Consider the following 15,975-nt stretch of genomic DNA (forward strand, 5'->3'; position numbering starts at 1 on the left):
TAAGGTCTAGCTGGAAACACAGCTTACCGCACTATGCCTTTCCTGGATCTTACATGAATCAAATATTAACTCCTTCTTCCTTAGGCTATTTGGTAACCAAATCTACTCTAAGGCTAGGATTTCATGGCCAAAAACACCAGAAGAAAACATTAAGACAATTTATCCCTCCCATAAGTTGTAGGAAGCGGGGGAATTTCTGACACTCGTCCACACCACAAGTGAAATGATGACTAAAGGTGGTGAAATTAGAAAGGGTATCGCACCAGATGCAGGGGATGCTGGTCCTTTCGTCATTTAGTGTTCAACCACAGGCCACAGCCTAAATGAACCCTGTGCCTCCAGGGCACAGAGAGTGAGACCACATAGGATGACAGCAGTAAGTAATCCTGACACAAAACACCTTGACCAGGGTCCAAATCACAAGGAAAGCCCTAAGCAAAGCAAAAGACGTAGGCAGAGAGAAGCTATTGTGCCTAAAGCATAAGGCAAAAAAGCTAAAGGCACCTCTGAGAAAGCATCCCCTATCACAGGAGAAAGGAACGTTAGCAGAAGCCATTGTCCCTCTGTGAAAAGAAACTAACAGACGCCAATATCTTTACATTTACAGCTATTGCGGTTCCTTTATAGACTCACAAGAAACAAAGCTTTTCCATGGTCTTTCACTTTGCTCAAACCCACATTCTGGGCAATATCTGTTCAGTATTGCAGAAAAAGTAAAGTTCACAAGTGAAAGACAATAATAAATCATCATCTTTGCAGAGAATTCAAGGTGTCCATACTTCTTTTGCATCCACTCTACTTGTTCCTTACATCGCTGGTGACATGGTTAGGCAAATAGTATTACCTCCTCTTGACAGACAATACACTGAAGGTCTCAATACATAAAGTGACCTACGACCAAACCAAAGGTTTCTGACTGAAGGGGCAGAGTTCTTCCTGCCCATGGGAGATCTTCCTTCAAACTGGACTCCATCAGAGCTGTGGCATTCTAGAACTGGCCAGGCTACTACCTAATCTCATGGCCTTCAGCCAATTATTCACCTCTCTGAGCCTTTGTTTCTTCCAGCAGCATTGCCCAGAGACTGCACTGAGGCCACCCATTTCTGTAAAAAAAAGGCCCACGTGGTCAAAGAAGTCTATCATTTTGGAGATTCACAATCAATGTGCTTTACAGCTAAGCCTCTGAAGAGTCCCACAGTTACAAAAGCCTGTTCGACCCCATTTCTCCTACACTTCAAGTAGCACAGACTCCCTTTCTTACTGAGCACCTATTCACAACATCATCTTCTTTAAGGTGTCTTTCAGTGTTTAAATTCTATGTTCCATTTCTCCCTCAGTTGTATGGCTCCTCTGGCATGAAACCCCCAAAACTGTACCTTAAGGGCAGGCATAGTCAGCCAGGCATGGGACAGGGACACTCAGCTAACACCCCTGGAGAGCTGAAAGAAGAGAAAATATGCTGACAGGGTCTCCTGATTTTTCTATGTTTCTCTGAACATTTTGTGCAATCTCAGGTAAGAATAGGATTTTTCCAAAAATTTTCTCTACACTAGAAATTGAGGGCAAAAGTCCTAGGTTAATCTTTCACTTTATACACTGGACAGAGGTTGGAAATGGGTATGTGTCGAACAAAATAGCAAAGAAAGTTTTGAGGGGGGGAAAAAAAAAGAGGTTTGCCATAATTCAAACTCTACCAATTAACCTGTTCAAATAAAAATGAGTAATGGGGTAGGGATGGGGGAATGTGAAAAGCACATTTGGCCCTCATGGAATTGAGGAGTTTTGTTGGGGTAACTTTTAGTGGAACTTTTATTGAGGGCTAATTCCTTATGAAAACAGAAGAAGTGTCATAATTACCTGAATTTTATAAGAGAATTTTACCTCTGGACATTACTTAAGTTCTCACAAGCAAGATCCTATCCTATTCATTCAACTAAATGAATCAAATATCTAGGAATGAATTTGACCAAGGATGTAAAGGACTCTACACAGAAAACTAAAAATATTGCTAAAACCAAAGAAGACCTAAACAAATGGAAGGACATTCTATATTCATGGATTGGAGGACTAAAGATTGTTAAGATGTCAATTCCACCCAAAGTGATTTATAGAGTCAATGCAATCCCAATAAAAATTCCAATAGCATTCTTTGCAGAAATGGAAAAGCCAATCATCAAATTTATATGAAAGGGGAAGGGGCCCTGAAAAGCCAAAACTATCTTGAAAAAGAACGAAGTTGGAGTACTCACACTTTCCGATTTAAAAACTTATTACAAAGCTACAGTATTCAAAACAGTATGGTGCTGGCGCAAGCACAGACCTATAGACCAATGGAATTGAAATGAGAGCTCAGAAATAACCCTCCCATCTATAGCCAACTGATTCTAAGAAGGGTGCCAAGTCCATTCAATGGTGAAAGATTAATTTCTTTAACAAATGATGTTGGGAAAACTGGATAGCCACATGCAGAAGAATGAAAGTGGACCCTTATCTCATACCATATACAAAAATCAACTCAAAATGGATCACAGACCTAAATATAAGAACCTAAATTATAAAACTCTTAGATGAAAATGTAGGGAAGCAACTTCAGGACCTTGTGTTAGGCAAAGATTTTTTAGACTTTATACCCAAAGCATAAGCAACACAAGAAAAAAATAGATAAATGGAACACCAAGATTAAAAAACTTTTGTGCATCAAAGGACTGCATCATAAAGATGAAATCCTACAGAATGGGAGAAAGTACCCAGAAACCACATATCTGATAAGTGTTTAATATCTAGAACACATAAAGAAATCCTACAACTCAACAAAAAAGACAAACCAAATAAAAAATAAAGTTCTGATACATGAGACAACACAGATGAACCTTGAAGACACGTTGTATGAAATAAGCCATACACAAAAGGACAAATATTGTATTATCTCATTGATACGAAATAATTAGAATAAGCAAATTCATAAAGTCAGAAACTAGAATACAAGTTATCAGGAGCCAGGATAGGGAATGGGGAGTTAACACTTAATGGCTAGTTTCTGTTTGGGGTGATGGAAAAGTTTTGGTAATGGATGGCAGTGATGGTAGCACACATTGTAAATGTCATTAACACCGCTGAATTGCGTTTTTGGATGTGGTTAAAATGGAATGTTTCTACATGTTACTAGAATTTAAAAAAAAGAAAAAATAGAACTGTATAGCACAAACAATGACCCCTACTGTCAACTACAGGGTTCTGAACTATAACTGGACTATAGTTAATAGTACAGTTATAATAATATTCTTTCAACTGTAACAAAGGTACCACACTTTGGTAAGTGTGGGAAGTATTAATAGGGAAAACTGTGTGTGAGTGGAGGTATGTGGGAACTCTGTTATTTTCTGCACGATTGTCCTGTAAACCTAGAACTTCTCTAGTAAAAAAGCAATTTAAAAAATCCTATCCTATAACATTTTTTTAATCTTCATTTTATTGAGATATATTCACATACCATGCAGTCATACAAAACAAATCGTACTTTCGATTGTTTACAGTACCATTACATAGTTGTACATTCATCACCTAATCAATCCCTGACACCTTCATTAGCACACACACAAAAATAACAAGAATAATAATTAGAGTGAAAAAGAGCAATTGAAGTAAAAAAAGAACACTGGGTACCTTTGTCTGTTTGTTTCCTTCCCCTATTTTTCTGCTCATCCATCCATAAACTAGACAAAGTGGAGTGTGGTCCTTATGGCTTTACCAATCCCATTGTCACCCCTCATAAGCTACATTTTTATACAACTGTCTTCGAACATTAATTTTTTAAGGTGTGATGTTGTATGATGGTTATGTTAAAAAACAGAATCCTTATCTTTTAGAGATTCAAACTGAAGTGTTCATAGTTGAAATGTATGAAGTTTGAAATTTGTTTCAAAACAATTTCACTGGGGATGACTGGAGGTGAGTGTCATTATTGATTTGAAACAAGACTGGCCAAGAGTTAATGAACTGCTAAAGTTCTCTTAATTTTTATTTATGTTTAAATGTTTCTATAATAAAAACATTAAAAGGATTCTGTAGGAGCTTGTAGCTCTAGACCCCCAGAAAAACATATTCTTAAACTTAATCCATTCCTGTGGGTATGAACTCTTGTAAATAGGACCTTTTGATGAGGTTACTTCAGTTAAGCTGTGACCCAGTTGAATCAGGATGGGTCTTAATCCTAATACTGAAGGCCTTATAGGGAAGGTCAGAGAGAGAAAGTCAGAGGGAACAGCAGAAGTTGAACATCAACAGAAGCTGGAAGAGAAGGGACAAGCCAGGAGAGATGACCACATGCACTGCCATGTGACAGAAAAATCAAGGACCAAGGATCACCAGCAGCCAGTCCCAGAAAGCCACAGTCTTCTCGAAGAAAGCACTGCCTTGAGGGTACCTTAATTCTGGACTTTCAACCTCTAAATCGTGAGCCCATAAATTCCTGTTGTTAAGCCAGCTAGGAACTAAAACAGACCCTATTCTAAATAACGTTCATTTTTGTCCCAAAGTAATACTAAACTTTACAGAGTCCTTCAAAGAACTAAGAATACCAAAATAGATAAAAAGGAACTTTATCAAAATTAAAAACATTATGCTTCAATGGATAATATCAAGAAAGTGAAAGAAAACCCACAGAATGGGAGAAAATATTTACAAATCATTTTATCTAATAAGGGACTTGAATATATAAAGAGCTCTTACATTCAACAGAGAAAGACAAACAACTCAACTAAAATGGGCAAAGGATTGAACAGATATTTCTCCCAAGAAAATATACAAATGGCCAATAAGCACATGAAAAGATGCTCAACATCATTTGTCATTAGAGAATGCAAATCAAAACCATAATGAGATACCACTTCACATTCACTAGGATGGATATACTAAAAACGACAGATAATAACTAGTGTTGGTGAGGATCTGGAGAAATTGGAACCTTCATACATTGTGAGAATGTAAAATGGTGCAGTTGCTTTGGAAAACAGTCTGGCAGTTCCTCAAAATCTTAAACATAAGGTTACCATATGACCCAGAAATTCCACTCCTAGAAATATACCCAGGAGAATTTAAAACATGTGTCCATAGGGCAGCATTATTCATAATCGCCAAACAAGTGGAAACAGCCTAAATGTCTGTCAATTGATGAATGATAAATAAAATACAGTATATCCATAAAATGGAATATTATTGTCATAAAAAGGAATAAAGTACTGAAAGATGCTACAACATAGATAAACCTTGAAAATATGCTAAGCGAAAGAAGCTAGTCAAAAAAGGTCACATAGTATACGATTCCATTTATGTGAAACGTCCAGAATAGGCAAATCCATAGAAGCACAAAGTAGATTAGAGGTTGCCAGGGACTGGGGGGAGGGAGTGCCCACCCCATCATCCTCTGGGGTGATGGAAATGTTCTAGAATTAGATAGTGGTAATGGTTGCACCACCTTGTGAATACACTAAAAAAAAAGACTCTACACTTCAAAATGTTGAATTTTACAGTATGTAAATTATATCTCAATAAAGCTGCTTTAAAAAAAAAAGCCTCAAAGACCAGCCTTACCTCAGAACAGGAAGTGCCAAATGGAGGCTGGGGGCAGGCGACAAGAAACCCCAGGAGGGCGCCTTCACCCCAGCACAGTACACCATGTGCAGGCTGATTTGAATGTGGTTTTTAGCACTGTGGTCAGAATGGACAATGCGCAAGACTCCTACATCTGAGACAACTGTGAGTGCACTTCTTGATAGTGGCAACCCCATCACTCTTTTCCTCACTCAAGAGAGCACAATGACATGCAAATAGGAGTGGCAGTGTATATTCTAATTCACCTGCTCTACGAATAGATCATTTCACGCTTTATTATTAGAAAACAATTGCTGAAAAAGCATCCCTCATCTGATCACCGAGGCTAATGAGACAAAGTGATTCACGTGCCTTTTGGACTAGAAGTTAACTAAAAAGTTGCCCTACTGGAAACAGATCTTAGGTCAGTCAGGGGATAGTGAAGCCTCAAAGCTTCTCCAAAGTTGAAAGGCTGGGGTGGGGTGGGGATGATATTAATTGAGGCTTAACATTTACCATGTGCTTACTATGTGCCAATCACTGTTCCAAGTGCTTTTTAAGTATTGACTCAATTAGCCCTCACAATAACCCTAAAAGTAGGTACTATTATCTCTATTTTACAGATGAGAAAACTTAAGTTGACTGACTAGCCCACCACGGTTATGTGGACAGTGAGAGGAGAGCCAGGATTCAGACTCAGCACCTTAACTGCTGTGCTCTGCTACTTCCAAGGGTCACTACTTCTGAGATAACCTCCATGGAAGGGGAGTTGGTCAGTCACAATTAGACTTGTGTCCTATAGAGCAGCTGGCCAACAACAGCTCCAGACCATCTGCCCAACACCATCCAGGGGATCACAAACGCTTCCTTCAGGCCCTGAGCAGGCTGGCCTACCCTTCTTCAGCTGCGGGCTCACTGGCCTAGGATGACTCCTGCTCCAGAGCAATGAGAGCATGGTTTTGCAAACAGGGGTGGAGTCTGGAAGCTCAGCAGACCAGGCTTTTGAGAATCAGAAGGCACATCTTCAAAGGACAAATAAGGGTGTAGATGACAAAGTTTTGCTTACTCCTGGGTGGGGAAATGAGCCCTCATATACCCTATTCGTGGGAATATAACTGATTACAACCACTTTGGAGAGCAACTTTACACAATCTCCCCAAATTTTAAATGTACATACCTATACCCCAACCATGCAATCCCCAATGCAACCACACAAAGGAAATAAGTAATACAGTGTTCACTGTGGCACAGCTGAAATGGCAAGAACTTGGTAACAGCATATCTTCATCTATGGAGGGGTGTTAAATAAATTACAGTATAAAGCAACACCATATAGGCACTTAAAAATAATCAAAGGTATATATACTGATATGGAAGAACTCCACAATAAGGCAAAAAACAGAGCATGCTGCAAATACTACATATAAGGTATTCCGTTATTACACAACATTGTGAATGCAATTAACATCATTGAACTGTATACTTAAAAGTGGTTAAAATGGAAAATTTAGGTTGTATATATGTTACCAGAATAAAAATTTTAAAAAAACTTAAAACTGTACAACACAAAGAGTGACTGTAAACTATGGACTGTAGTTAATAGTATAATTATAATAATATTGTTTCAACAGTTGTAATGCAAGTACCACACTAAAGCAAAGTGTTAATATTGGGAAAACTGTAAGGGGGCGATATTTGGGAACTCAGTATTTTCTATATGACTTTTCTGTAACCTATAACTTCTCTATTAAAAAAAAAGAAAGAAAATAAAAAGCCCCATCCTCACCAATAATTTTTACATTTATACATATGTATTACAAACAGAAAAACTAGGAAAAATACACACCAAACCAAAGAACTTTACTTTTTACTCTAAACATTTTTAAGTTTCTGTATTATTTACCATTGTTGTCAACATGTGTTACATTTTTAGGTTTCTGTATTATTTACCATTGTTGTCAACATGTGTTGTTTTGTGTAATTAAAAAAGGATGTAAAAAGGGTTAAAGGTACCTAACACTCAAAGAAATGCAGCAATCAATCTGAAAGGGGGGGAAATGGAGACAGCCATAGTGGACAAGTGTCAAATCACAGTTGTACAGGTTTTCTTCCCCGCTCCTGGGCAAGTGTGGCAAGGGGGTTTTCAGATTTAGAAATAAGTGACCCAAGAAAGAAGCACCCAGGATGAATTTCTCACATTTTTCAAGTCTATACGCAAGGCCCAAGGAGTTAAAATACTCCAATATCCCAGTGTAGAAAGCCATATATTAACTTCCTCTCACAAATGAACCACTAAAAGAAAAATACTTAGATCTAATCAAAAGACTAAGCTGTTCAGTGTTTTTGTTTTTCAGTTGTTTCTGTGTTTGGTTTTTAATACAAGTGGAATGAAACTGCCAGGCAGAATTTTAGAGGAAGATAAATTAGGAAGTAGTGAACAAAAAAGCAGCATGTAGAATTCTGAAAAACATAAATGCTTTCTCCACGAACCCATGCCCCTAATTTGAAAATGTGCAATAAAACAGTGTTAATAACATAAGATTCGTCTAGCTTGATATTTAAAAATCAAAACAGATATGATTTTATAAGTCTTCATTCAAGGAGCCACTCTTTCAATGCCACAATTATTTTTGCAATGTCATATATTTATTTTTACCTCTTCCAAAACAAGTAATTCTTTAAAACACCTGAGCTCTTGAATCAAAACTTAGCCTTGGCACTATGAGGACAATGATGTTGCAGAAGATATACAGCCCATCAGTTTTCCCACAGAAGAAATTGTGGAAAGAGGAAAATCAAACATAAATAAAACAAAGCTATGGAAAGTCAGATAAAAACCGAGTAAGAGTGTGTATCCTAAACACCGAGTCCATGAAAGGATGGTGATCTTCAAGTCTCAGAGGACAACCTACTTTAATTTTCAAATTAGGAAAGCCCAGAACTGCATCAAGAAGCCACAGAATTCAACAGGATGAGATTTCTTTCCCCTTCCCTGACCTCCCAGGTTCGCCACTTCTGGATTATTTGTATTTCTTTGTGGTTTCCACATGGCATGCAGTTTTTAGGCCAGACTTTGCTCCACCTAGAGGAGCTGAAAAAGATGGCCCAAAAGGGCAGTGCCCAAAAGCCCCCAAGGAGGCAGGTCACTGAGACCTACCAGCACTGTCCTTTGTCACTCAGTGGCTACTCTTACTTGCTGTGTATAGTGGGATCAGTGGTCCCAGTGGTGCCCACAACTGGGGATGAACCACAGAAGCCCCCATCATGGCACCAACTGGCTGACGGCCCCTCAGGTGTTTGTCCTAACAAGGCAGGATGGAAGAGCCCTCTCAGGTCCACAGATGGCCGGGTATTCAAAAGGCAATTGGCATTCTGAAGCCAAAGCCATCCAAGACACCCACAGCATCCATAAAGAGTTGCCTGCTGGAGCCAAATACCCACTGATGAGGGTATTCCTGGGGGCCTGGAAGAGAGGGCTCTCCTCTAGACACAGTCACCCTGAGGTCCAGGACATTCAGCTTCCCTCACGGCAGACCCCGCAGGTTAAGTGTGTGTGAGAACAAGCTAACATGCATGAGACCAAAGATGAAAGTGGAGTCAAGACTTTGAATAGGGAAAGGAAAAAGTTCTAAGAACATGACTCAGTTCAGATTGGTTATGGGACCATGGAGAACGCTGAGAAAAGAAAGTAGCTGGCCATCAGGCTCTCATTGGGGGAAAACAAAACATGCTTTAAAAATGAAACCACAGAGCAGACCAAAGCAAGAGGAAAGTTCGTTCAATATTGGGTGAATAAGGGAGAATCACCTGCTTATTGAACCTCAGACTAAAAAATGGGCTTTTTTCAAAATGTTTCATGTTGGCTGACAAAGCAGAGTTGACTGGTAACCACACATCAACAAACCCTGAGAATAATCAAGATTCAGGATAGTAATGCTTTCAAGTACGCCCCTGAAACTTGTTGTCAGTGCTATATTCTCTCTTTACAGGGAGGCTGACCTCAAAATCTATAGCACAGGGTTTCTTGACTTCAACATTAATGATGTTTTGGGCTGGAAAATTCTTTGCTGCGGAGCGGGGGGGGGCAGTCCTGTGCATTGTAGAACGCTGAGCAGCTCCCTAGCCTCTACCCACACTTAGATGCCAGTAGCACTCCTCAGGTGTGACAACCAAAAATGTCTCCAGACACTGGTAAATGTCCAGGATGTGGGGGTGGGGACAGGGGGAGTTAAGGGGCCAAAATTGTCCTTGTTGAGAACCACTGCTTTTAAACACATAGGTTCATCATGAAAAGTTACTTATGTAGTTAAGAGACAACAGGGACAAACCTTCTCTCAGCTATAGAACAGAATCAAGGAAGTCTCTTTCAGACTCCCCAGACTTAGGTTTCTGAACTTATTTGGAGTTAGTTGATCCTAACTTACCAACCACAATGTACTCTGAGGATCAACCAATAATAATATTAAATTAAGTAGTATTATACTTAATAATCAGTAAGCATATTCCAAGAGTTTTAAATATATTAGGTCTTTTAACTTAACAACCTCTTGAGGTGCATAATATTATTATTCCCATTTTATAGATGAGGAAATCGAGGTACAAAGAGGCTAAGTAACTTGCTCAAGGACATCAGTGAAACAGGCAGGTTTGGAACTCAAGCCTCAACAGCCCATGACTGCATCCCATCTCCACAGCTGGAAAGCCATCCAATATATGGCCCATTAGCCACTAACAGATACTTAATTTACATTAATTAAAATTCAATATCATGCCACTTTGGAGAACAGTTAGCAGTTCCTCAAAAAGTTACAGAGTTACCATTTGACCCCAACAATTCCACTGTTAAAAGGGTGAATTTTATAGTAGGTAAATCAATAAAGTTGACACACAAAAAATAAATATAAAAATTCAGTTCCCCAGTTACATTAGCCATATTTCAAGTGTTCAATGGCCACATATGGCTAGTGGCTACTGAACTGTACAGTGCTGATATGGATAATTTCCAACATCAGAGCAAGTACCGCTGTCACCAGTGCCTTAAACAAATGAATCAAAGGCCTCCTTACAATCTGACCTCAGTTTACCAATCAAGTCTCATCTACCTTCTGACTTCTCTACACACCCACACACGAAGCTTGAGCCACAGACCAAGTGTCACCTCCAAATACAAACTCCATTTCACTCTTTCCACAGTAAAACAGACTTTTCCCCCTTCCTGATCCATATATTTTACTCATCTTATCAACCTTAAAAGGCTAGTCCAAATGCCTCTTCCTCTATGAAGCTTTCCCTAAACCCCTACCCTCCTGTCACCCTAACAGAATCAGGTGCTCCCACCTTGCTTTGTTTGCACTTCCAATACATCACTTGTCCCTCTAGATTACACTTCACTGTACATGTTATCCGCCTGTCCCACAAGATGACCAGTTACTTGAGGATAGGGATTGTCATGTCTGATTTTAGACAAATGCTCACTGGTACATAAAACAGACTAAGAAAATGGAAGTCTGGAAGTCTCATCCCACTATTCTACAAGAAGGAATGATGGTAATCACATTGAAAATACCATTCATAAGAAACAGGAATGGAGAAGGGCTTCTGGACTGACAACTGGGGCAATTGGGGGTGAGTACAAGTGGGGGATGGGGGGGCAAAGCAAAGGGTATACCATGGGGAAAAAAAACAGGGAAGTGGGGTCCCCATCCAACTCAAACCTTTAAGATTAGCAGAGGAAAGGTAAGGATTGTATCTGTAGAGATTTGTGCCCATTGGCTGGGTCACCTCATGGAAAAAGACATTTCTACTAAAATTTTATTTTAAATAGTACAATCAAGATTTTTGGGGGGGTAAAAATTTAAACAACAATATAAAGAAAGAAACTCTATGTATCCCAATCACAATTTAATTGAAGGAGACAAACGTCAAGGCCTTACTTTTTGGAGACTTTACTGCTGTTTCATTCCTTATAGATTCAAGAAATCACATCTGTGAGTCATAATGACCCATAGGAGAGTTAAATCTAAGTTCCTAATTACAGAAGTGAACAAGTCTGATCAACTTTGTTGGACCTGGATGGCTGTTTCAATGCATAGCTGGTAAAAGGGAAAACAAATCATCTAATGTTGCATATTTCTGGTATTAAATGTGTATGTAATCAAAGACTGCATTTGATAGGGCCATTTCAGGGAAAAGAAAAAAAAAAGCAATGACATATCCATGCAATTTCTGATATTGGAATGAGCATAGCAAGTCCTCCTCAGTTTACAGTTAGCTAGAAGGCAATTGTTGAAACAAGAACAGTACCTGAAGTACATCTTATATGCCAAAATGGTCTCTCGATTTTTTTTTTCTTTTTTTGCTTGCTGACTTCTAAAAGTCAAAAAAAGAAATCCAAATTGACTAAATTGTGGTGGAGTCAGAGTTAATTATTATATAGTAACTTCCATTCCAAAGGTTAAAATTCAAAACACAAATCTCACTATAGATATCTCGCACTCAATAGTACAGCAAAAAGAGACATGGATAAAAGATGGGGGTGTGGAGATGTAGGAGGGGATTGGGGTAGGGGGTCAGGAAGAGGGAGACTGCTCATAACAAAAACTTTCCCTTCTCTGTAGAAACTGTAACCACATAATAGTTGCTGGTCAGTGCTAGCATCCATCCAACTGGAACAAAGTACAAAGCTACCCTGTCCCCAAAATAATTATTGGAACTCCAGAGAAATGATAAGAAAGCAGCCTGTGATTGACAAAATGTAATTAGGGCATGACACTGCAGATCCCCTTCTACATCCTCTCATCACCTTCCAGGCATCCAAAACCTGGAGGACTCTCCATTTTCCTCCCATCTTCCTGCTGAACAAGTGGATCCTGTTCCCACCATCAAATCCGAGCCCAACCCCAGCTCTCCATCCTGGTGAAGCAGCAGACAAGCCCAGGGTACCCTCAGTGCTGCCTTGGAAAGCCAGCTCACCTCCAAAGGCTCCTGTATTCCCAAATCAACCCTCTAGCAACATTGTCATTGGGAACCACCTTTTAGAGATACTTATAGAAATAAAAGTGCAAAGGAAAAGCAACAGTTTATTCTATCTAACTTTACCAGTCCTGAGGATTTTAACTTTTCTAATAGACAAAGAAAATGTCTTTTTCCTGCCGGTTTATGATTTTAACTAGGAATACAAAGAACCACAACAAAGCCTTTAAGTGAAGGCTCCTAGCCCTAGAAAAGAAAATATACTGGACAGAAAGTGAGCTCCAATCCTTTCACATGCTATTTCTGATACACATAAATTTATTCTGAGGAGAAACAGAGGATACTTCAATGAATGAATGGATAAGCAAACTGTGGCATATACAATGGAATATTATTCAGCCAAAAACAGGAAGTACTGATACTTCTTTGAAAACATTATGCTAAGTGAAATAAGCCAGATACAAAAGGTCAGATATTGTAGGATTCCATTTATATGAACTATCCAGGGGAGGTAAATCCAGAGACAGAATGCAGATTGGTGGTTGCTAGGGCCCAGGGGAAGGGAGGAATGGGAAGCAACTGCTTAATAGGTATGGAGATTTCTTTTGAGGTAATGAAAATGTTTTGGAACTAGATAGAGATGGTAGTTGCGTTAACAACGTAAATGAACTAACTGAATTGTTCCCTTTAAAATGGTTAAATTTATGTTATGTGAATTTCATCTCATTTTTTTTAAGCAGTTAATTTTTAAAAATAGAGGGCTACTAATGGGCAAAACTGGATGAATATGTGAAAAGGCAGCCCATAAACTCCTGGGGAAAAGATAAGTATTTTTGCTGGGACTCTTCCTACTCTTGGTCACAACACTCAGTTCAAGCACGAAGCTGTGTAGACTCTGCCACCGTACTGTGTCCGCCTGTCTGAAAAGACAGGGAAGGGAACAGAAAGTGAAGAAAACAGAATGGCAAAGCCTTGCCAAATACTAGCAAAGGAGGGGTGATTCCCCCTATTGCACCCCACCCAACTTGGCACCAGGAATAACGCTCACATTAGGGTTTCGAAATGCCAGCCAGAACTGGAATCAGCACAAGCAAGCTTCCCTGCTCGGATAAAAAGCAAGCCACCCAGCAAGAAAAGCTGGGGTGCTCCATAGACTGACAGTATTAGCATCAGCACCATCCTTTGCTCCAAAGCCCTGAGCTGGCCCAGATCACCCGGCCTAACAGCAAAAGCTTGTTACAGCCCAAGTGTGCCCCTCCTCTTGAGGGGTCTCAATCTACTCATCCCATCTGCCTTCCAAGAGTTCTGACTCCAACAACCTGCCGCCAGGGGGGCCATGCCTTACCCATTAGAAATGAGGCCAAGATGCCCTCAGAACTTTCCCCTGCCCAGCTTGAAATAAATATCCTCTCAACCCCTTTCCTCTTAGGCAAGCCTACACAGCCCTACAAACACACAGGCAGCGCTGCCCCTGAGACCTGCCCCTCAGGGGGGACACGAATGATCTCCACATGCCCCAACTTAGCACCACTATCCAGTCGCAACCACCCCAGCCCACCTGACCTAACTGCCGTCTCAAAGACCCCACATTGTTTGGCACCATGCCTCTGCCACCTCCCTGACACCAAAAGCGTCACAGAAGTCCCTCAGCAAAACACCGACGCTCCCTTAGATGCCTTCTACACCAGGTATGGGACGCTTTTCTCGGGACTCCCTCCACGCTTGGCAACAAGACTCCTTCAGACAGACCCCTCAGGCCAAGCAGCAACGCCGTCTCCAGTCCCCTCCTGCCAGGCGTCGACGCCCCCAGGCCCCCAGGCTGGCCCGAACGCCCCCTCCCCCTTACCTGCGGGGGTTCAGCCCTGGCTAATAGGGGGCTGGGCAGCGCCTGGAGGAGCAGGAGCGCCATGCCACCCAGGAGCCTTCTCCTCTCCATCCCCCTCCTGCTCCTGCTCCTCCGCCACGGCGCCGCCACCACCCTCCTCTCCTCCTCCCTCTCCTCTTCCCTCTTCTTCCTTCTTCTTTTCCTGTTGCACTCTCCCCTCCTTCTTCCGGCTCTGCTTCACTCCGCCCCAACCAAAACACCCTCCCAGACCCGGGTGAGGCTCTCCAGTTCCAGTGCTTCATCGGCCCCTGCCCTTCTTCCATTGATTAAAGTAGCTGTCGATCAAATCGCATGTCTCCTCTCATAGGTGAAAGACCAGAGAGATCCAGCCAATGAAAAGTAGGAGGAAGCCGGGCCATCTTGGGTGCTGCACGGCCAAGTTAAAATGCGCCCCACCCCGCATAGTGTGGCGGAAATGGCACTTACCGGGGGCGGGGCCGCAGAGTATGTACTGTATTGATAAGGCTGATAGGGAGCGGGCATCTTGAGTGTGGCGGAAGTGATCCCAGTTTAGCAAAGAAAAAGGAGTATGGTGATTGTAAATGATGTTGGAAAGTAAGTTATTTCTAGAAGGTAACTGGGCGTTCCTAAAGGGGAAACAACTGAAATCCCAAAATCTCTTAATGTCTTTTGTCTTGAAACACAACCCTAGCAGGAGTCTCTCTCCTTGTTCCCAACTGGCCAAGCAGCAGCTTAGGTCAATTTGAATTCTCTATGAGACAGTACCTTTAACTGAGGCACGGTGCTTTGTTACCCCAAGTTTCAGGGACAAAATTCTGTTGACTCTGTCTCAGAAATAACCGTAAAATCCACCCCTATTCCCCACTGCTTCAATCCACCTTCTCATCTTCTGGCTAAATACAAATGGCCTCCCGCTGCCCTTCCAATTGCCAGTTCCTTTCTCTCAAATTCCTTCCACACACCACAGCAACAGTTTTGTACCATATAAAACCAAACATTGTTATGTCACAGCTTCCCCTCTTAAAACATTTTACTACCTACAAAATATATAGTCCAAGCTTCTCACTATGGTTCTTTCTGTGACCTGGTCTCTGCCTACTTCTCTTCATCGTGCCTTCCACCACATTTTTCCACATGAAAATTTAAGAGATCCTCAATATGCTATAGCACACCGAATCACATTTACACACACAGTTCTTTGTTCACAAACTCCTGGCTCCCACCTCTTGGTTTTTCTTCTCGGTTCACACGACACCACATAGTGTATCTAATCTATATCTGCTTGCCTGGCCCCTCCCACTTAATTTGGAGCTTTTTGTGGCATACCAGGTCTTAACTCATTTTTTTTTAACCCCTACAACATCCCATATAGGACCCAACCATGAGCTCAATCAATGTTGGCAAAATAAATGAACAAATGAAGACCTAATGGCAGAGAACACCGACTCCCATAGCAGCCAATCTTCTCTCAAAAAGGAAGCCAACAAGAAACACATGAAAAAATGTTCAGCTTCACTAGCTATTAGAGAGATGCAAATTAAGACCACAATGAGATACCATCTAACACC

The 15,975-nt window shown here is 40.9% G+C and overlaps 1 protein-coding gene across 1 annotated transcript in view; it reads right to left on the reverse strand.

Moving 5' to 3' along the window:
• Positions 1 to 14,582, reverse strand: part of WBP1L (WW domain binding protein 1 like) — a 57,534-nt gene extending 42,952 nt beyond the window's left edge. The window contains exon 1 of the mRNA XM_037805084.1: positions 14,408 to 14,582. Within this exon, the coding sequence (XP_037661012.1) occupies positions 14,408 to 14,497 (90 nt within the window). The 5' untranslated portion in view covers positions 14,498 to 14,582. The remainder of the gene's footprint in view (positions 1 to 14,407) is intronic.
• Positions 14,583 to 15,975: the final 1,393 nt, after the last annotated feature.

The sequence above is a fragment of the Choloepus didactylus genome, chromosome 15 (assembly GCF_015220235.1).
Source record: "Choloepus didactylus isolate mChoDid1 chromosome 15, mChoDid1.pri, whole genome shotgun sequence".
Lineage (NCBI taxonomy): Eukaryota > Metazoa > Chordata > Mammalia > Pilosa > Megalonychidae > Choloepus > Choloepus didactylus.